Below are 21,814 nucleotides of genomic sequence, written 5' to 3' on the forward strand. Positions count from 1 at the left end.
TTCTTATTTAATGGATAAGAGCTTATAAGAAATTGATTTTGGGGGGCCAGACAGGTTAGGTGCATATGGTGCAAAGCGCAAGGACTGGCTGAAGGATCTCAGTTCGAGCCCTCAGCTCCCCATCTGCAGGGAGGTTGCTTCACAAGTGGTGAAGCAGGTCTTCAGGTGTCTATCTTTATCTCTCCCTCTCTGTCTTCCTATCCTCTCTTGATTTCTCTCTGTCCTAACCAATGACAATAATAACAACAACAATGGTAAACAATAAGGGTAACAAAAGAGAAAAAAGCCTCCAGGAGCAGTGGATTCATAATGCAGACACCGAAACCCAGCAATAACCCTAGAGGCAAAAAAAAAAAAAGAAATTAATTTTTTTCTTGTACTTTAAGTTTTTTGAAACTTTATTGGGTCAGTAGTTCTATTTTCTTAATCCTTCTCTTTTGCTCTCATATAGTTACCTTTCACCACCTTTCGTTGTCCATTCAGTTCTACTTAGTTGAGAAGGCCAGAAAACGGAGAGCTATGGTTGGTCCCATCTTTGTTCTCACTTAGAGTTAACCAAAGTCTTACTCATTGAGCATCCTAACTGTTTCTCAGTATGAGTCTTCATCTCCATCCATTTTACGACAGACCCAACTCCTCATCCTCTCCTGCCTGCCTTTTTGCAATAGCTTCTTTTTTTTAAAACTTTATTTATGATGTCTTATTTGATAGGGCAAAGAGAAATTGAAGGGGGAAGGAGAGACAGAGAAGGAGAGAGAATGAGAGACATCTGCAGACCTGCTTCACCACTTGTGAAGCTTCTTTCCTGCAGGTGGGGACCAGGGACTTGAACCCAGGTCTTTGAGTATTGCAATGTGTGTGCTTAATCAGGTGTGCCACCACCCAGCCCCTGCAATAGCCTCTTTTTTAAAAAAATATTTATCTATTTATTTATTTGCTTTTGTTGCCCTTGTTGTTTTATTGTTGTGGTTATTACTGTTGTTGTTGTTGTTACTGATGTCATTGTTGTTGGGTAGGACAGAGAGAAATGGAGAGAGGAAGGGAAGACAGAGAGAGGGAGAGAAAGACACCTGCAGACCTGCTTCACCACTTGTGAAGCAACTCCCCTGCAGCTGGGGAGCTGGGGGCTCGAACCGGGATCCTTAAGCCGGTCCTTGCACTTTGTTCCACCTGCGCTTAACCTGCTGCACTACTGCCCGACTCCCTTCAATAGCCTCTTAACAGGACATCTAGCATCCATGCTCACACGCTCAGATCCTTTCCACCCACTGCTCCCAGCAGACTACTCTGTCTAAAACACAGACCTGATAGCACTTCTTTGCTCCGACTGTCAGACTGTCACTGGCTTCCATTGCCAAGACCAGGAGGCCTTTCTACGTCTCCTGCTTCATTCCATCAACATACCTCCCTGCTGTATCTCTACTCCATGCCTCTGTGCTCTCTCCTCTACTGGAAATACTCTCCTCTTGTTGTCTCACCTATGTGACTCATCTCCTTCCTTCAAGATTCAGACGAGAAGTCGCCTGCTCTGAAAGTTACTTCCTAGTTACCACCAACTCCCTCCCACCCCGTTCCCATGCTAGGTAGTAGTCCTCATCAGTGCGACCAGAGTTTTCATGTGTTGCAAGCACAATTTACTCCACTGTAGTAAAATGTTGCATGGGATAGTCTGTGTTCCCCATCTCCCCTCAAAGAAGGGAGCCCTTCTTATTTATTGCTACTTTTATTTATTTATTTTTTTGGTCACCAGAGTTATCACTACAGTTCAATGCCTACATGATGAATCCACTGCTCTTGGTGGCCATTTTGTTATTTTTAATTTTTATTATGATAAAGACAGAGAAATAAGGCCAGAGATGGGGGGGGATACCATCCTGCAGGTAGAGACCAGGGTCTCAAAACCAATTCCTCATTCATGGTGTCTTGTGCACTTTATTAGTTGTGCCACCATCTGGCCCCTATATGGAACCATTTTTTTTTTCATATCTCCATGATAGGTGTCTGCAAAACATTCTTAGCCCCAGCTTAGGCCCGTTTCTGCCATCATGCACCAAGACCTCTCCTCCCCTCCCCTCCCCCTCCACTCCACTCCCCTCCTCTCCTCTCCCCTCCCCTCTCCTCCCCTCCCCTTCTCTCCCCTCCTCTCCCTTCCCCTCCTCTCCCCTCCCCTCCCCTCCCCTCTCCTTCCCTCCTCTCCCCTCCTCTCCCCTCCCCTCCCCTCCCCTCCTCTCCCCTCCCCTCCTCTCCCCTCCTCTTTTCCCCCCAGAGTCCTCTGCTTCAGAGCAAGAATTTTCTAAGACCTAGTCTGGAGTAACTGCTCAAGAAGTGCTTGTGCAAAATTAAATGTGGCCCCTTCCCAGGTCCTGGCAACTGTTTTCTCTGGGGGAAACAACACACCTAGCTCCCTCCCCCACAAGGCCAGCTGCTGGTGCAGTGTGCCCACTAATGCCAGGCAAGGGACTGTGAAGAGGAGCAAAGACACACAGTCCCTGCCCCCTGAAAGCTCACAATCTGGAGAGGGAGAAAGACACTAATCAACAAATCACACATATATAAATAGAGATTGTGATAAGCTCCTTGGAAGGAAGAATGTGGAACCACAGAGAGCAAATAACCAAGTAGCCTAAATCTGGCCTGAGGAGGTAGTGCCGGCTTCCCCGAGGAAGTGATTTTTGAGCTGAGAGTTTGTGATGTCAGTGGAAACAATGCTTCTGAGACATAAACAGGGCTGCGGAGTGACAGGAAGAGAGAGAAAGGAAAGGCAGGAAAAATTACACTGAGGAAAAACAGTCCCATTCTCTGCTGCTGTCCACACACCCTGAAAACTCAGTGGAAAAAGCAAAAAGCGTGTATCGTGCTTCACAACTGGAAAGGGTGTCAGAAATCCACACTGGGCTGAGCTGTGTGATTCTTCCACTTTGTGGCACTGACAGGGGTCACCCAGTGACAGCTGTGCTGGCGTGAGGAGTCCAAGATGGCTTTACTCATGTGCCTGGCATCTTGGGAATGACAGGAAGGCAGAGCTCAGCAGGTGCGTTTGGCCAGAGCATCTCTACCTGTGCCCTTTACAACACAGCAGTCTCAGGGCTGGCCACCTAGGACAGGGCCTCTCAGCTCCCAGGGCCAGTGTCCCAGCAAGTAAGAGGAAAAAGTGGAGCCTTTTCAATACTGGTTTCTGTAGTCTCATAGCATTACTTTTTAAATGATAATAATAATGATTAATTTCTTTCCAAAATTTTCTTTCTCTGTTTCTCACCATCTTTCTTTCTTTCTTTCTTTCTTTCTTTCTTTCTTTCTTTCTTTCTTTCTTTCTTTCTTTCTTCCTTTCTTCCTTTCTTTCTTGCCTCCAGGGTTATTGCTGGGCCTCAGAGCCTGCACTATGAATCCATTGCTCTTGGAGGTTATTTTTGTTGCCCTTGTTGTTATTGCTGTTATTGTTGGATAGGACAGAGAGAAATTGAGAGAGGAGGGTAGACAGAGAAGGGGAGAGAAAGATAGACACCTGAAGACCTGCTTCACCACTTGTGAAGCAACCCCCTTGCAGGTGGGGAGCTGGGGTTCAAACCGGGATCCTTATGCCGGCCCTTGAGCTTTGCACCATGTGCGTTTAACCCAGCCCCCTTATTTATTTCTTTTAATGAGAGTTTACAGAGAGAGACCAGAGCACTGCTCAGCTGTGGCTTACAGTGGTACTGAGGATTGAACCTGGGACTTCAGAGCCTCAGGCATGAAAGTCTTTGGTATAACCATTATGTTGTCTCTCTGTGGCATCACTTTGGCTATGGAATACAGGACACAAGCCTGCTCTGTCAGAGAGGAGGAATTCAGATGCCCACCTCTCAATGAGGAAAAAAAGTCTGGCTACTGGCAACCTATATATATATTTCTTTAAAAATGTTTATTATCTTTATTTATTTGATAGAGATAGCCAGATATCAAGAGGGGAGGGCTATATATAGAGGGAGAGAGACAGAGAGAAACCTGTAGCCCTGCTTCACTGCTTGTGAAGCTTTCCCCCTGCAGGTGGGGACTGGAGGCTTGAACCTGGGTCCTTGTGCACTGTGACATGTGTGCAGCCAGGTTTTATAGCAATCACTATTTATGTAGTGCATTATAGCCTTATGTAAATCTCATTTGTGTGTCGTTGAAAATCCGTGTCCTGATCTGTCTCTTCCCCCTTCTCTTTTGTAAGCACTAGGTGGGCTGCTAGTCCAAAAGTTCCTCTTATTTATGTATTTGCTGGTTCACCTACTTGCTTGTTCACTTTGATGCCGGGAGCACATCCAGGGTTCTAGACATGTGCAGCATGTTCTCTAGCTTGCAGATACGTTCCTGGCCACCACGGTCTTTTAGGGGAAGGAAATGCAGTATCATTAGAGGCCATTAGGGAGGATCAGAGTCAAGAGCCTCTGAAGGCAGAAGCGAGAGGGAAGATTATCGGTTGTGTTCACTCTCCAAGGAGGCAGACAGAAGCAAAGACAGTTAAGGTGCCAGCCTACAGGGAGGATGTAATGGTTCTGCAAAGTACTCTCATGCCTGAAGCTCTGAGGTCCCAGATTCAATCCCCCCACGCCACCATAAGCCAGTGCACAGGTAAAAACAAACAAATACAAATAGCTAAAGATTCTGTTTCCCCTTCCTTCTCCAGGGCCCACCGCTGCCCCCAGAGTTGAACCCTGACTCAGCTGCAGTCAGCGCACTGTGCCTGCAGGCCGGCCTGGTGCCTCTCTTGCTTGTAGGCCAGCACGCATTAAATCCAGCCCCAGACCATCTACAGGCAGAGACCAATCTTAGCACTTCATGGTTTGCAGGACAGTTTTCATATTATCTGACTCGAGGATGGGCCAGTGACTATTGTTGGAGATTTCACCTCTTCTCTGGAGTTTAATCATTTATATATAATCCCCCACCTTTCCAGGAAGTTCTGGCTCTGTTCTTTCATTGTAGAAGCAGCTGCTCTTGTTGCACCAAGAGCTAATGGTCAGCATGTGAACTTCCTCACAATGGCTTTGTATGTATTTGAAGCCAGACTTTGAGATTATCTGGCAAGCCACCCACGGGCTTTAAATCGCTCAAACTCTCTTGATTCTCTCTCTCTCTTTCTTCCTTTCTTTCTTCCCTTTCTCTTTCATCTTTCAATTTTATTTATGTATTTTGAGAGAGAGAGAGTGAGAGAGAGAGAGGAGAAGAGAGGAAAGAGAGCCATCTCTAAGATCAGCAGTAGGAAACCACCCAGGGACCCCTAAGACTTGCTTTACAGCTTCCAGCCTGCCTCTGGAAGCCCACTCTTCCATGAGTTTGCTCATCTATAACACACATGCATAGGGGCCAGGTGGTGGTGTATCTGGTTGAGTGTACACAGTACGGTGTACAAGGACCTGGGTTCAAGCCCCTGCTCCCCACTTGCAGTAGGAAAGCTTCACAAGCAATGAAGCAGGTCTGCAGATGTCTAACTTTCTTTCCCCCCTCTGTCTTTCCTTCCTCTCAATTTCTCTATGTCTTATCCAACAAAAACGACATCAATAACAACAACAATAGTAATCATCACAGCGATAAAACAAGGGCAACAAAAGGGGAAAAAATAGCCTCCAGGAGCAGTGGATTTGTGCTGCAGGCACTGAGCCCCAGCAATAACCCTGGAGGCAGTAAATAAATAAATAAATAAAGTTAAAAGAAAATGATAGCTAACAGAGCTAAGAGGGGTGTGTGAAGGGAGTGCCAGGACTCTAAGAACCCGAGAACCTGCGCAGCGGGTTGAGCGCAGGTGGTGCAAAGCGCAGGGACCGGCTAAGGATCCCGGTTCGAGCCCCCAGCTCCCCACCTGGCAGGGGAGTCGCTTCACAGGCGGTGAAGCAGAATTGCAGGTGTCTGTCTTTCTCTTCCCCCTCTCTTTCTTCTCCTCCTCTCTCCATTTCTCTCTGTCCTATCCAATAACGATGATATCAACAACAACAACAACAATAATACCTATAAAAACAACAAGGGCAACAAAAGGGAAAATAAATAAAATTTTAAAAAATAAATAAATAAATAAATTTTTTAAAAAGCCTATTGGCATTAAAAAAAAATAAAAGAACTCGAGAGGTCAAAGTGCCAAGTTCCCAGGGGAAAGAAATACATGAGAAGGTGAGTGAATCTGACAGGCCACCTTCTTCTTCTTTACTTTTTAGATAATGAGAAAGAGGGGGAGGGGGAGGGGAAGGGGGAGAGAGGAGGACAGGGAGAAGGAGAGAGAGAAAGAGATAGAGAGAGACAGAGAGGGAGGGAGAACACAACACTAAAGCTGCCTTCCGCACGCTAAGGTCTGGGCTGGAACTGGGACCATGCACAAAGCAGTTCACTATCCGAGTGAGCTATCCTGCCAGCCCTGGCCACTTCTTTCCTCTTGAGCTTGCAGAAATATCTGATGTACTACCGCTGAACCACCTCCCGTCCCAGAAGAAATTTATTCCATATACTGTCTGGTGGTCCCAGGAAGAAACATCACAAGGACTATTAAAAAGAGGTCATACTCATGGTCCGGGAGGTGGCACAGTGGATAAAGCAATGGACTCTCAAACATGAGGTCCTGAGTTCAATCCCCGGCAGCACATGTACCAGAGTGATGTCTGGTTCTTTCTCTCTCCTCCTATCTTTCTCATTAATAAACAAATAAAATCTTTTTTTAAAAAAAGATCGGGAGTCGGGCTGTAGCGCAGCGGGTTAAGCGCAGGTGGCGCAAAGCACAAGGACCGGCATAAGGATCCCGGTTCAAACCCTGGCTCCCCACCTGCAGGGGAGTCGCTTCACAGGCAGTGAAGCAGGTCTGCAGGTGTCTGTCTTTCTCTCCTCCTCTCTGTCTTCCCCTCCTCTCTCCATTTCTCTCTGTCCTATCCAACAACAACAACAACAATAATAACTACAACAAAACAACAAGGGCAACAAAAGGGAATAAATAAATAAAATAAAATAAAATATTAAAAAAAAAAAGATCATACGGGGGGACAGGCAGTAGCACAGCAGGTTTAGAACTGCCTCTGATATCATTGCCCCTCTAGCTTGGCTTCCTTTGTGGAACTGGAGGGGGGAATGTGCATCTGCTGTTATTTTTGTTTGTTTGCTTTGCTTTGTTTGGGGGGTGTTTGCCAAGGGGTGTTAGATTCTGACGCTGTGCTCAGCCTCCAAATCTAGCAGCCTCACCACACTATGTTCCCCGCCCCCCAGCCTTACGAGGTTTGAAACTGATTTTAGATAATGTGACTCAGAAGGAATTGATGCACTTGATTTTTCCCTCTCTGGTTTAAAAGTAGTACGTGCTCATTGTAAGAAACCCAATGTAGAAAACAGAGAACACACAGTGTAAAAATGAGCGTGAAAGAGCATCTGAGTGCCGCCCCTGGAGATGATCGCTGCAGACATTCCCGTGTAGTTGAGATGACATGCACAAAACCATTTTCTTTCCTCCCTTCTCGTGGAATTTGCAATGAGTGCTTTCTTGAGTCACCTCTCTCTGCAAACTTATCCAAAGGCCTCGTGCCACCGTGCTGTTGCGCCATGATTTACGTGACTCGCTCCCAGTTGCTGAACGTCCCGGTAGCTCCTTCTGGCTTGTCCTTATTGTAGTTAGCCCGGGACACGCATCCTTGTGCATGGTGTCCAGAGAAACACTGCCTAAGGGCACCACCAGGAGGGATGTGGGCACAGCTCGGGGATTTGGATCTCAGAGGCTCATCTGGATGTTCTGTGACCAAGAGCTGGTGACTGTCAGGTGAAGGGGCCAAGCTGGGGCCCCCAATGCCCTGGATATGTACCCTGTGAGTGTCCTCCTGTCTTCAGAAACCCCCCCCCCCCAAGATCCTGATTCTATCCACCCTTCCCTACTGTGTGACTGGACAGGGGGCATGCTAAGCTTTCCTCTAAGGCAGGACACTAGGCATGGTGAGTGTGATGTCCTGATTTACCAAGAGGGCCCTGCGCCTGCCCTCCTGTCTACCCTGCATGTCAGGAGTACAAGAAGACCCTCAAGACTCTTAAGTCAAGGGGGTATAAATGAAGAGCAAAGAGAGGAGGGGCTGGGGCCTTTGGGGAGCCCCGTCCTAGATTCCCAGAAGGTAGATGAGATGGATAGTAGCAGGGGCTGGGCTGGGGCTAGGGCAGCTCAGGGGGTGGGGGAGGCTGTAGAAAGCCAGGTGACTCCAGACCCCGCTGACATGCCTTGCCTCTCTTTGCTCCCCTCAACCTGGCTGCGCTCTGGGTCTAGAGCAGAGCTCCGGCTCCATACGGAAGTGCTGTAGTGATACTAGGGAAAGCGCCAGCGCTACCCTGTCTCTTCTGCTCTTTCTGAATGAAAAGGTGGGGTTGGGAGCGGTGAAATCACAGTGTACAAAACCCAGCTTTGGGGAAAAAAAAAAAAGGAAGAAGAGGAGCAGGGGAAGATAGCATAGTGGTTATACAAAAGACACTCGTGTCCAAGGCTCCAAAGTCCCAGGTCCAATCCCCTGCGGCACCATAAGCCAGAGCTGAGAGTGCACTGGTAAAAAAAGAAGGAGAAGAAGAAGAAGGAGAAGAAGAAGAAGAAGAAGAAGAAGAAGAAGAAGAAGAGGAGGAGGAGGAGGAGGAGGAGGAGGAGGAGGAGGAGGAGGAGGAGGAGGTGGAGGAGGAGGAGGAGGAGAAGGAGGAGGAGGAGAAGGAGGAGGAGGAGAAGGAGGAGGAGAAGGAGGAGGAGGAGGAGGAGAAAGAGGAGGAGGAGGAGGAGGAGGAGGAGGAGAAGGAGGAGGAGGAGGAGGAGAAAGAGGAGGAGGAGGAGGAGGAGGAGGAGGAGGAGAAAGAGGAGGAGGAGGAGGAGGAGGAGAAGGAGGAGGAGGAGGAGGAGGAGGAGGAGGAGGAGGAGAAGGAGGAGGAGGAGAAGGAGGAGGAGGAGGAGAAGGAGGAGGAGGAGGGGAAAAGAAGAGAAAAGAAAAAACAAACAAACAAACAAAAATCATGGAGAAGTGGGAAGAACAGGAGGAAGAAAAGGAAGAGGAGGGGGTGATAGAAAATGAAAGGGGGGCCGAGTGGTGGTGCCCCTGGTTAAGCACATGCATTACAGTGTTCAAGGACCTGGGTTCAAGCCTCAGTCCCCATCTGCAGGGGGGAAGCTTCATGAGTGGTGAAGCAGGGCTGCAGATGTCTCTCCTCCTATCTATCTCCCTATCTCCTCCTCCCTCTCAATTTCTCTCTGTCTTTATCCAATAAATAAACAGATAAATTTATTTTTTAGTTTTTTACTTTTATTATCTTTATTTGTTTGATAGAGACAGCCATAAATTGAGAAGAAGGGGGAGGTAGAGAGGGAGAGAGATAGAGAGACACCTGCAGCCCTGCTTCACCACTTGTGAAGCTTTCCTTCTACAGGTGGGGGCCAGGGGCTTGAACCTAGGTCCTTGTGCATTGTAACATGTGTGCTCAACCAGGTGCACCACCACCCAGCCAATAAATAAATCTATTTATTTGGGAGTCGGGCGGTAGCGCAGCGGGTTAAGCACATGTGGCGCAAAGTGCAAGGACCGGCATAAGGATCCCAATTCAAGCCCCCAGCTTCCCACCTGCAGGGGAGTCACTTCACAGGTGGTGAAGCAGGTCTGCAGGTGTCTGTCTTTCTCTCCCCCTCTCTGTCATCTAACAGTTTGTCTCTCAGTTTGCCTCTCAATTTGTCTCTGTCCTATCCAACAAGGACAGCAATAACAACAACAACAATAAACAACAAGGACAACAAAAGGGGGGAAATGGCCTCCAGGAGCAGTGGATTCATAGTGCAGGTGCTGAGCCCCAGCAATAACCCTGGAGACAAAAAAATAAAAGTGAATGGGGCATCAGATGTGAAACCCCAAGTGCCTGACTCCCAAACCACTGAGCCACACGCCCTTCAGCTCCCTAGCTGTGCGGGCCACAGCAACACTGATGAGCATTCTGGGAAGCTGCTGGACACCTGCAGAGAGAAGCCCAGGCACAAGTGAGGCCTCTGCCCTAGGCTCCCTACTTCCCAGCTACAGAATCAAACCTGTCCACATCACAGCAGTCTTAGGGGGCTTCCTACACTTTTTTCTTTCTCTTCATATTTTTTAAAAAAATATTTCATTTATCTATGAGAAAGATAAGAGGAAAGAGAAAGAACCAGACGTCACTCTGGTACATGCGCTGACGGGGATTGAACTCGGGATCTCATCTTGAGAATCCAAAGCTTTACCCCTGCGCCACCTCCCAGGCCACTCTCTTCATATTTTTTAAATTAAAAAATTTAAATTTATTTATTGACTAGAGGCAGAAATTGAGAGGGGAAAGCTTTGCCCCTGCATATGGGGACCGGGGACTTGAACCTGAGTCCTTGAACACTGTAACATGTGCACTCAACTGAGTGCACCACCACTTGGCCCCCAATAAATATATTTTGTAAAATATTACTTATCTATCTACTGGATTCACTTTGGATACAGAGAGAAATTGAGAGGAAAGGGGGAGGGGCAGAGAGAGAAAGGAACAGAAACACAGCACTGCAGGGGACCAGGGGCTTGAACCCAGGTCCTTGCACATAATAATGTGTGCACTCAACTAGGTGTGCTGCTTCCCCATTTTTTTTCTTCCAGATAGAAGGGGAGAGACAGAGAAGCAAAGAGAGATAGAGAGAGGAGGAGAGACACCACAACACTGCCTCACCTTTTGTGAAGGTTCCCCCGGGCATGGTGTTCCTAGGTCCTCAGACATGGTAAAGCATACCCTCTACCAGGTGAGCTGTCTCCCGGTCCTCTGTGTGTATCCTTTGTAGAAGGTCCAGGACCGCCTTGTCCTCCTCGAGACAGCCCTGGCTCCTCCCAGGGGCACAGTGGGTGCTGCGGGCTGGTCAGTGGAGGCAGAAGCGTCACATGACTGTGGGTCCACCCCCGCTGCCCCCAGCACCCATGAGGCCCTACCTCGGATCCCACAGGACACTCCCTCGTCAGATTTTGCCTCAGAGGAGCAACAAACCTGAGGTGCAGCTCCTACCTCCCACCTGGGGAGAAGTATCCTCAACCCTAGCTGTGAGCACGTGGCCTTGCCAAGCTCTGAGTCAAGTGTGACATCAAATCCTCCTCCTCCTACCCACCACCCCGTTGCTCCCAAATTCTGTCAGCACCTCCCACGGCCTGTTCCTTTCCTCCACTTTCCTACTACTGAGACCCAGTGTCCTTAGTGCAGCCCAGCCTGCCCCCAGCCATGGGGAGGCTTCAGGACCAAGTCTCACCCACTTACCCTCCTGAGGCCCCTGAAGCCCCCTGGCACCTCGGTGGGGCTGCACTCTTGGTCCCACACCCCCCTTCCCCCCAGCCTTCTGTCAGGCCTGCCTGCCATGTTTTTTTTTTTTTTTCCTTATTGGGGGGAGTAATGGTTTACAGTCAACAGTAAAATACAGTAATTGGTACATGTGTAACATTTCTCAGTTTTCCACAAAATAATTCACCCTCCTCTAGGTCCTCCTCTGCCATCCTGTTCCAGGACCTGAACCCTCCCCCACCCCAGAGTCTTACTTTGGTGCAATACACCAAACCCAGTCCAAGTTCTTCTTTGTGCTTTCTTAATTTTAAATTTCTTTCTTTTTTACTATTATTAATGATTTAATAGTGACAGACAAGATTATGTGATAAGAGAGGTACAATTCATACAATTCCCACCACCACCAGAGTGCCCTATCCCATCCCCCCTATTGCAATCTTCTCTAGTCTTTATCCCTCTGGGAGTATGGACCAAAGATCTCTATGGGGCGCAGAAGGTGGGAGGTGTGGCTTCTGTAATGGCTTCTCTGGTGAGCATGGATGTTGACAGGTTGATCCTTACCTCCAGCCAGGGGCACCATCTCCAGCAGACTGTGGGCTTCAGCAGACGGGGTGCACCCATCCCTCTCCCTGCCTGCCGCCTTCCCTCCACCGTGTCTCCAGCTCCCAGCATGTTGACAGGACCCACCAGTGAGTCAGCTCTATGAGGTAAGCCCTGCTGCTCTCTGCAATTCTCCAAGGAGCCGAGGCTTAGGGGGTGGCTCTGTGGTCAGCTCATAGGTAGGGTTCCAGCCCCCAGGGGTGACAGAGCCTGAGGTCCGCATGGGTGTTCTACCTCGGCTTCTGGTTGCCTCGTTCTTTCAGCAGGCTCACTGAGGACTGCTCCAGCTGTCCACCCCAGAACTGTCCCCCAGGATCATGGAGAGTCTGAGTGAACTTCAGAACCCACTGCTGCCTGGAAGCCCCCCTCACCTCCACGGCTGCTACCCCTACCCCGAGGCTTCGCCCAGCTGGTCATGCCAGGAGAAGCTCTACTCCTACCTCCTGGGCGGTGGGGCCTCCGCTGGCACCCACCAGCTCCTCAACCCAGGGTCTTTGCAGCTGGCCGTGGAGGCCTGGTACAGGCCCAGCTTCCTGCTGGGGAGGGACAAGGTCAAGGAGCCCAAGGCAGCCAGCTGTGAGACCAGCTTCACTGAGAGCAGAGAGCCCCAGGCTGGGCCCCTGGAGCACTTGACAGAGCCAGGCCAGGAGGAGGAGGATGTGGCCATCCAGACCGTGTCTTATGGGGTTCGAGAGGAGCTGCAGGGCCAGGAGGAGCAGGAGGAGGAGGAGGTGAGCACATGCCCTTCAATACAGATTCCCAGGTCTCCCTCAGGTGTTGGGGTCTAGTGCATCTCCACTGGGGCTTAGGAATCTTCGTATTACCAAAGAGCAAGCACTTCTGGCACAGAAAAATCCTAGTTTGGGCATCCAAGGAGGTGGTTAAGTGAATAAGGGGTCAGATTTTCAAGCATGAGGTCCCACCTAAGTTCAATCCCCAGCAATACATGTATCAGAGTGATACCTCTGATTCTCTCTCTCTTCTCCTCTCCGTCTCTTATTAATAAATAAACCTAAAAGGGAAGGAAGGAAGGAAGGAAGGAAGGAAGAAAGAAAGAAGGGAGGAAGACACTACTTTAAGTTGTCTATTTAATTAAAAGAATAAAAACACTTTTATTATATTCATTGAGAGAAATAGAGACCAGAACACTGCTCCATTATATAAGAAGGTGCCAACCCAAGGAATCAACCCAAGGCCCCTTTCAGGCTAGTCCCAGAACATCTTTATAATGTTTATTATAACATTGTGTAAGCTTAAGGTGTGCAGTGATGATCTGACTATAGACATACTTAGAAACCATTACCAGAGTAAGATTGGACATCACCGCCTTCAAGTCAAAGACTAAAATGCCCATCAGTTCCCCCAGCTCCCCACTGCAGGGGAGTCGCTTCACTGGCAGTGAAGCAGGTCTGCAGGTGTCTATCTTTCTCTCCCCCTCTCTGTCTTCCTCTCTCCATTTCTTTCTGTCCTATTTAACAATGACAACATCAATAACAACAATAATAACTACAACAATAAGACAACAAGGGCAACAAAAGCAAATAAATATTAAAAAAAAAAAACATCAGTGAGTGAACAGATGTAGACACTGGTGACAGGCAGACACAGAGCAGATGGCCATGACTGCCACTTTTTACTGTAGTCATTGTGGTAAAAACATTTATGGTCAACCCTCATAGAACTTTAGGTGGGGGAGTTGGGAGGTAGGGCAGCGGGTTAAGCGCACGTGGCATGAAGTGCAAGAACTGGAGTAAGGATCCTGGTTAGAGCCCCCTGCAGGGGAGTCGCTTTACAGGCAGTGAAGCAGGTCTGCAGGTGTCTGTCTTTCTCTCCCCCTCTCTGTCTTCCCTCCTCTCTCCATTTCTCTCTGTCCTAACCAACAACAACGACATCAATAATAACTACAACAATAAAACAACAAGGGCAACAAAAGGGAATAAATAAATATTTTTTAAAATAACTTTAGGTAGGCAGTATAGTATTACTCACTCTCAACATTATATTGTGGCCCAGGAGGTAGTGCAGCAGCTGCTAGAGTTTTGGACTCTGAAATATGAGGTCCTGAGTTCAGTCCTTAACATTGCGTGTGTCAAAATGTCAGAATGATGCTCTGGTTCATTCTCTCTCTCATTAATAAATAAGCAGTTTATTTTATTTATTTTTATTTATTTTAAAAAGGAGACATTAATAAAACCATAGGATAAGAGGGGTACAACTCCACACAATTCCTACCACCAGAACTCCATATCCCATCCCCTCCCCTGATAGCTCTCCTATTCTTTATCCCTCTGGGAGTATGGACCCAAGGTCATTGTGGGATGCAGAAGGTGGAAGGTCTGGTTTCTGTAATTGCTTCCCCACTGAACATGGGCCTTGACTGGTCGATCCATATAAGCAGTTTTTTAAAAAGAATCTCTCTCTTTTTTAAAATATTTACTTATTTACTTATTCCCTTTTGTTGCCCTTGTTGTTTTATTGTTGAAATTATTATTGGTGTTGTCATTGTTGGATAGGACAGAGAGAGGAGAGGAAGACAGAGAGGGGGAGAGAAAGACAGACAGACACCTGCAGACCTGCTTCACCATCTGTGAAGTGACTCCCCTGCAGGTCGGGAGCCGGGGGCTCGAACCGGGATCCTTAAGCCGGTCCTTGCGTTTGGCGCCACGTGCGTTTAACCCTCTGAGCTACCGCCTGACTCCCAAAGAATCTCTTTTTGAAAACTTGAAATTTATATTCTTTGGCCAATACTATTTATCTCTTTTTTAAAATGTTATTTGTTTATTGGATAGAGACAGAAACAGAAAGTGGGAAGACAGGGAGAGAGAAAGAGACCTGCAGTACAGCTTCACCCCTGAAGAAGCTGCCTCCCTTCAGGTGGGGACTGGGGACTTGAACCTGGGTCCTTGTGTACTGTAGGGTGTGTGTTCACACCATCACCTAGCCCCTGATTGACATTTTTCCATTCCTTCATCTCTCAGCCCATATAACCACCAATCTAGTCTAGTGCTATGTCCTCGACTTTTTTTTTAATTCCACATCCAAGTGAGATCCTACAGTACTCATCTTTTATGTGGCCTATTTCATTTAACATAATGCGTCAAGTAGCCTAGTGTTGTAAATAGTAAGATTCCCTTCTCATTCTTAGATTATTAACAAGAGATTGGGAGTCGGGTGGTAGCACAGTGGGTTAAGCGTATGTGGCACAAAGCACAAGGACCAGCACAAGGATCCTGGTTCGAGCCCCTGCCTCCCCACCTGCAGGGGGAGTCACTTCACAGGCGGTGAAGCAGGTCTGCAGGTGTCTATCTTTCTCTCCCCCTCTCTGTCTTCCCCTCCTCTCTCCATTTTTCTCTGTCCTATCCAACAACAATGACATCAATAATAACTACAACAATAAAACAACAAGGGCAACAAAAGGGAATAAATAAATAAATAAATAAATAAATAAATAAATAAATACAAGAGATTGAACCAGAGCCTCACCTGGCCAGGGACTGCAATCAAGACCTCATGGTTACACATTCAATGCTCTACCTATCGTGTCTATTCCGGGCTGTGCCTCTCTTATTGACACACGTCTCTCACATTGTCTATACCCACCCATCCACTGACGGGCTTCTAGTCTTTGAGGAAAACTCACGTTGTTCTTGTTTCCAGTTGTATAAATAATTTAAACTTGATACAGGAAACACTTAAAGATAGCTATTATTTTACAAATTATCTAATCTTTTTCTTATTCAGACTTTTTTTTTCCCCTCTGATACTATTTCCCAAAAGAGATCTTGCTGTCCATAGTTGTGTTGTAGTGTTGCTGCTGGAGCCTTACGTATGGGCTGTTCCTTTGCTACTAAGCCAGAATTTATTTTCCTTTCTTTTTAAGTTTCAGATAGAGAGAGAGTGTGTGTGCATAGAGTAAAGACAGAACAGCACTGCTCCACTATCCATGGGGCTTCTCCTAGTGCCATGGTGTCCCTCTTTGGTGCTAGGGCTAAAATATGGGACCTTGAACATGACAAGGAATGAGTTCTACCTGGTGAGTTAGCCCTCAGCCATGTCCACATATTTTTCTTTTTTTTTTTCTCTTTCCTTCTTCCTTCCTTTCTTTTTTAAATTAAAAAAAAATTATTTATAAAAAGGAAACACTGACAAAAACCATAGGATAAGAGGGGTACAACTCCACACAATTCCCAACACCAGAACTCCGTATCCCATCCCCTCCCCTGGTAGCTTTCCTATTCTTTATCCCTCTGGGAGTGTTGTTTTCGCCGGGCTGGCTTCAAGGGCGGGTAACAGACGACCGGGGACTCATGGCTGGGTTGTAGGCAGTATCTCTTTATTCATGCAGGACGCAGCACAATCTAAGCCGAGCTAAGCTAAACTAACTAACTACAAACAGTCTTGTCCTTATAAATATACTAGCCCAGTAGGGTGGGAACAGGATGCAACGCAGAGAGGGTGGAGAGAAAAGTGACTGGTGAAAATCAGGGTATGACAAGGAGAGGGGGCGGAGCAGGTGAGAATTCTACCACTAAACCACCAATGCCCTGGAGGGAGGGTGGTGCTTGTTAACAGAGGTTATATAAATAGAATGAAGTGGTTATATAAATAGAATAGTGTTAAGCAGGGGGGATTAAACTAATGAAACAGAAGGGGTTTTTAGAAGCATACCAACATGGGAGTCTGGACCCAGGGTCATTATGGGGATGCAGAAGGTGGAAGGTCTGGCTTCTGTAATTGCTTCCCTGCTGAACGTGGGTGTTGGCAGGTCGATCCATACTCCCAGCCTGCCTCTCTCTTTCCCTAGTGGGGCTGGGTTCTGGGGAGCTCCAGGACACATTCGTGGGGTCATCTTCCCAGTTAAGTTTGGTTGGCATCATGCTAGCATCTGGAACCTGGTGGCTGAAAAAAGGGTTAACATATAAAGCCAAACAAATTGTTGACTAATCATGAACCTAAAGCTGGAATAGTTCAGATGAAGAGTTGGGGGTCTCCATTTTGTAGATAGTTAGTAGGCCTATCTTAGTTATATTCCAAAGAGCCCATGACTATACTAATTGTTTTGTTTTGTTTTGTTTTTCTTGAGCCTGACATCTGATATGCAGGTGGACCCAAGTTATTGTCTAGAGAGATGTCATGGCTGGAAAAAGGACCAGAGAGTTGGATCAGGGAAGAGAGTAGCTCCCTAATATGGGAAAGGTGTATAAATATTGTTGACTATAAACCTCATCGATTTGATGTGATCTGGGGCCCATATTCAGCTTAGGAGCCTATGTGACCTCTGCATCCCTGTAGATCTGAGCTCACATTCTGTGGTCATGAGTAGGGATGTTCCAAGCTGCCCCAATTTCAGGACCCATCTTCCTCAGGTGTAGCATAGAGAATGTTGTCCAGCCTCCCTTCAGGAGATGGAACATTTTCTACCGTTGTTGATCCATGTTGGGGGCAAGGTCCTATGGGGGCCCACAAAGGGGTCTATTGTGTTGTTCCTGATAGAGATGACTGGTAACAATGGAGAGAGGGATTTATTTGAGGTCTAGGCCTGTCATGTCTGTTTGGGAATCTCAGGACTCCCCAACTAGGGCCCCAGTCTTTCTTTCTTTTCTCTTTCTTTCCTCCTCTTCCTCTTTGTTCTTCTTCCTTTTCTTTTACTAGAGCACCATTCAGCTCTGATTTATGGTGGTGCTGGGGATTGAACCTGGGATCCCTGTTACCTCAGGCATGAAAGTCTGTTGCTCTACCGCTGGCATTATTTCCCCAACACTATTCCCCCAACCCATAGTTACATAACCAGATCATCCTCTCTGAGCAATATATTTCAGTATTGCTCCACATGACTGAGCATCTTGGTATTCCATTGTAAGCTTTTCCATCACTTAATAAGTCAATTTCTCATTCACTGGGCACTGAGACAGCTTCTAATCTTTTGTAATTATTATTCTCTAATAAGTGTGGCTGTGCGTACATACTTAATGTCCTTGTCTTGTGAGAAGTGCCTGACAATGGGATGGCTGGGCCACTAGGGAATCTTCTGGTGGAGCTCTGTGTCCTGTCTCACCACCGGCCAGAGTCTGGCTGTGCCCCCACTGCATTGTCACTACACCAGCCAGAGTCTAGCTGTGCCCCCACTACATTGTCACTGCACCGGCCAGAGTCTAGCTGTGCCCCCACTGCATTGTCACTGCACCGGCCAGAGTCTGGCTGTGCCCCCACTGCATTGTCACTGCACCGGCCAGAGTCTGGCTGTGCCCCCACTGCATTGTCACTGCACCGGCCAGAGTCTGGCTGTGCCCCCACTGCATTGTCACTGCACCGGCCAGAGTCTGGCTGTGCCCCCACTGCATTGTCACTGCACCGGCCAGAGTCTGGCTGTGCCCCCACTGCATTGTCACTGCACCGGCCAGAGTCTGGCTGTGCCCCCACTGCATTGTCACTGCACCGGCCAGAGTCTGGCTGTGCCCCCACTGCATTGTCACTGCACCGGCCAGAGTCTGGCTGTGCCCCCACTGCATTGTCACTGCACCGGCCAGAGTCTGGCTGTGCCCCCACTGCATTGTCACTGCACCGGCCAGAGTCTGGCTGTGCCCCCACTGCATTGTCACTGCACCGGCCAGAGTCTGGCTGTGCCCCCACTGCATTGTCACTATACCAGCCAGAGTCTAGCTGTGCCCCCACTGCATTGTCACTGCACCGGCCAGAGTCTAGCTGTGCCCCCACTGCATTGTCACTGCACCGGCCAGAGTCTAGCTGTGCCCCCACTGCATTGTCACTGCACCGGCCAGAGTCTAGCTGTGCCCCCACTGCATTGTCACTGCACCAGCCAGAGTCTGGCTGTGCCCCCACTGCATTGTCACTGCACGTTCCTGGTCACGACACCCCTTTTGTGTTCTGCAGAGTGATGTGACATCAACAGAGAGTGAAAGTGAAGACAACTTCCTCACGCTGCCTCCCCGGGACCACCTGGGCCTCACCATCTTCTCCATGCTCTGCTGCTTCTGGCCCCTGGGCATCGCTGCCTTCTACTTCTCCCAAGGGGTGAGGGCCCCGGGCACAGAGGGGCTGGGGGTCTGGCCCTAGTTGTCACTGGGCATGGGGGTGTCCCCTCTCATGAGAACATCTCTCTTCCTAGACCAGCAAGGCCATCTCCAAAGGGGACTTCCGGCTGGCCAGCACCACGTCACGCCGAGCGCTCTTCCTGGCTACTCTCTCCATCGCTGTGGGGGCTGGCCTCTATGTGGCCGTGGTGGTGGCTCTGGCAGCCTACATGTCCCAGAATGGTCATGGCTAGTGGCCCATCAGAGCTGGCATCTGATTCCCCTGCTTTGTGAGGCTTGGGAGTGGTGATGCAGACTCTCCGGAGAGTTCTGGCCCCTGAAGACGCCCTGTGAGGGCAGCTGGCTGCGTGAGGCTTCCCTGGCTACAGTCTGCTGGGCTCGGCCTTCCCCCTTCTTCCCCATTGACCCTTCCCAGAATGGGCTGGGGGCACCTCTCTCTGGCCTGGGCTGTGCTGGGAAGCAGGAGGGCAGGACCACCCATCAGACCACGCAGGCCCAGTGTACCTCTGACTTGCTGTCTGCTGGGAGCTCAGCTCGTTCTACCCATTCTCTGAGGGTCTTGTGCCACCCAACTCTGTCAACCTCTCCATAGGGAAAGAGCAGGGGACCACGGGGAGGAAAGGGGGTGCTGGGAGGAAGGAAGCCTGGAGGAGTCTCTACCCTGGGCATAGCCTGAGCTTCTCCCAGCTCTGATTCCTTTCCCCCAGAGGAAAAGGCACAAGGGGCAGAGGGGCCGGCTCTCTGTGGCCCTTTCTTGCTCTGGAGGGTGATGTGTACTTCTTTTGAGGGTCTGCAACACAGTGGACAAGCACAGATGTGTTGGGTCCAGAGGCTCTGAGGAAGGGTTGTTGGGGCTTTGTAGTACTGGAGTGAGCTGATGTTACAGCAGAGGGACTGACTGGTGGGCCCTGGAGTGGTGCTGAGCCACAGGGGGCTTCCCAATCTGCCCCTTGGCATTTGTTCCCTGCCCTCATCACCAGGGCTTGTTTCCCTTAGTCCCCAGTGGTAAGCAGGAAGTGCATCAGGGGCCTCCCAGGAAGGGGATCCTGTGTTTGCATTAAGACTAAGGCAGCAGGGCTGGATCCATATCAGTCCAACCTCTGAAGGCTTAGGAGGGCTCATGGCCTTGGGGATTCATCACTGACACCCCCACTCAGCTACTCTCAACACCCCAGTCACCAGGAAGACAGGGCTGTCAGGGCTGGGGCGCTAGCTACCCACCCCGCCTCCCCCACCGCCGCCATGTGTGGGGACCTGGTCCTTTCCACACCTCATCTTGAGCCCCTGACTATGAGTCACCACTGGCCCCCGGTGTCTTCCTGGACTCCGATATTGTCTAGCCCTCCACTCCCAGCACCCCGTGAAACTGCAGAGACCCAAGACCAGAAGTTCTAAGGTCCAGTCACTGTACATACTTATACTGCAATAAATTTTTCTGTAACGCCTGGTATGCTCTATGTTGGTTTGTTGGTTTGTTTGTTTTGTTTTTTATTTGTTTGTTTTTACCAGAGCACTACTCAGCTCTGGCTTATGGTGGTACAGGGTCCTCACTTCAGGACAGTGAAGCAGGGCTGCATGTGTCTCTCTGTCTCTCTCTCCTTCTCAATCTTTTTTTTTTTTTCTTTCTCCAGGGTAATTGCTGGAGCTCAACAGATCCACTGCTCCTGGAGGCCATTTTTCCCCTTTTTGTTGCCCTTATTGTTTATCATTGTTGTTATTGCTGTTTTGGTATGAGATAGGACAGAGAGAAATGGAGAGAGGAGGGGAAGACAAAGAAGGGGAGAGAAAGACACTTGCAGACCTACTTCACCACTTGTGAAGCGACTCCCCTGCAGGTGGGGAGTTGGGGGTTTGAACTGAGATCCTTATGATGGTCCTTGGGCTTCGTGCCATGTGCGCTTAACTTGCTGTGCTACCGCCTGGCCCCCTCTCCCTCTCTATCTCCCTCTTCCCTTTCAATTTTTCACTGTCTCAATAAATAATCAATTATTAGAAGTCGTCTGGCAGTGCACCTGGTAGAGTGCAGACCTTGCAGAGTTGCCTGGAGCCACCAAGGGTGGACTGGGGGTTGTGGAAAACACCTAGCAGCCCCATGTCTTTGGTGCTAGCTGTTGGGTTCCTCTTGTGTTCCTCCTGGGGGTATAGGGGTCATCCAGGCCATGCAGGGAGGATGCCGGCCTCAGGCCCAGGCCTTCAATATCCTCTCAGTTCTGAATCCCCAGGAGACTGCTGGGCCCACAGATACCAGCCTGTTGCTCAGAGCACTGTGCACACGCAGGGAACCCTGGGGAGGTGGGGTACACACACACACAGTCATAGGCACAACTGTGTGGGCTGGGTGCCCCAAGGTGGAGATGAGCACAGGACGTGAGTTAGGGACAGCTCTTGGGGTAGCAACTGAGGCAGGGCAGAGGCAGAAGCAGGTCTGGGCGACAAGGAGGTCAGTCTGCCACAAGGCCTCAAATGTCTGGGCCAACCCTGGATGGGGCCTGGAGGCAGGATTCCATTCAGAAACAGGTGAGAGCTTTATGCTGTCTCCCCAGTCAGACAGACACCTGCAGACCTGCTTCACCACTTGCTAAAGGATCCCCCTGCAGGTGGGGAGCCGGGCGCTCTAACCGGGATCCTTACACCAGTCCGTGCTTCATGCCATGTGGCTTAACTCGCTGCACTGCCGCCCAACCCCCACTTCCTTAATTTCTTTCTTTTTTTCTTTCTTAAAACAGAGACAGAGGGGGGTTGGGCGGTAACGCAGTGGGTTAAGTGCACATGGCGCGAAGCAAGGGCCTGCATAAGGATCCCGGTGCAATAGCAGTGAAATAGCTTTCCAGGGACCGATCTCTCTCTCTGTCCTTCCCCCCCTCAATTTCTCTGTCTTATTAAAAAAAAAAAAAGAT

The 21,814-nt window shown here is 49.1% G+C and overlaps 1 protein-coding gene across 1 annotated transcript in view; it reads left to right on the forward strand.

The window, feature by feature from the left end:
* The window catches only part of SYNDIG1L (synapse differentiation inducing 1 like), a 26,984-nt gene extending 6,230 nt beyond the window's left edge, over positions 1-20,754 (forward strand). Inside the window, exons 2-5 of the mRNA XM_007521725.3 lie at positions 11,833-11,972; positions 12,129-12,596; positions 18,757-18,897; positions 18,992-20,754. Coding sequence (XP_007521787.1) covers positions 12,183-12,596; positions 18,757-18,897; positions 18,992-19,150 — 714 coding nt within the window. The 5' untranslated portion in view covers positions 11,833-11,972; positions 12,129-12,182 and the 3' untranslated portion in view covers positions 19,151-20,754. The remainder of the gene's footprint in view (positions 1-11,832; positions 11,973-12,128; positions 12,597-18,756; positions 18,898-18,991) is intronic.
* The last annotated feature ends 1,060 nt before the right edge of the window (positions 20,755-21,814 follow it).

The sequence above is a fragment of the Erinaceus europaeus genome, chromosome 16 (assembly GCF_950295315.1).
Source record: "Erinaceus europaeus chromosome 16, mEriEur2.1, whole genome shotgun sequence".
Lineage (NCBI taxonomy): Eukaryota > Metazoa > Chordata > Mammalia > Eulipotyphla > Erinaceidae > Erinaceus > Erinaceus europaeus.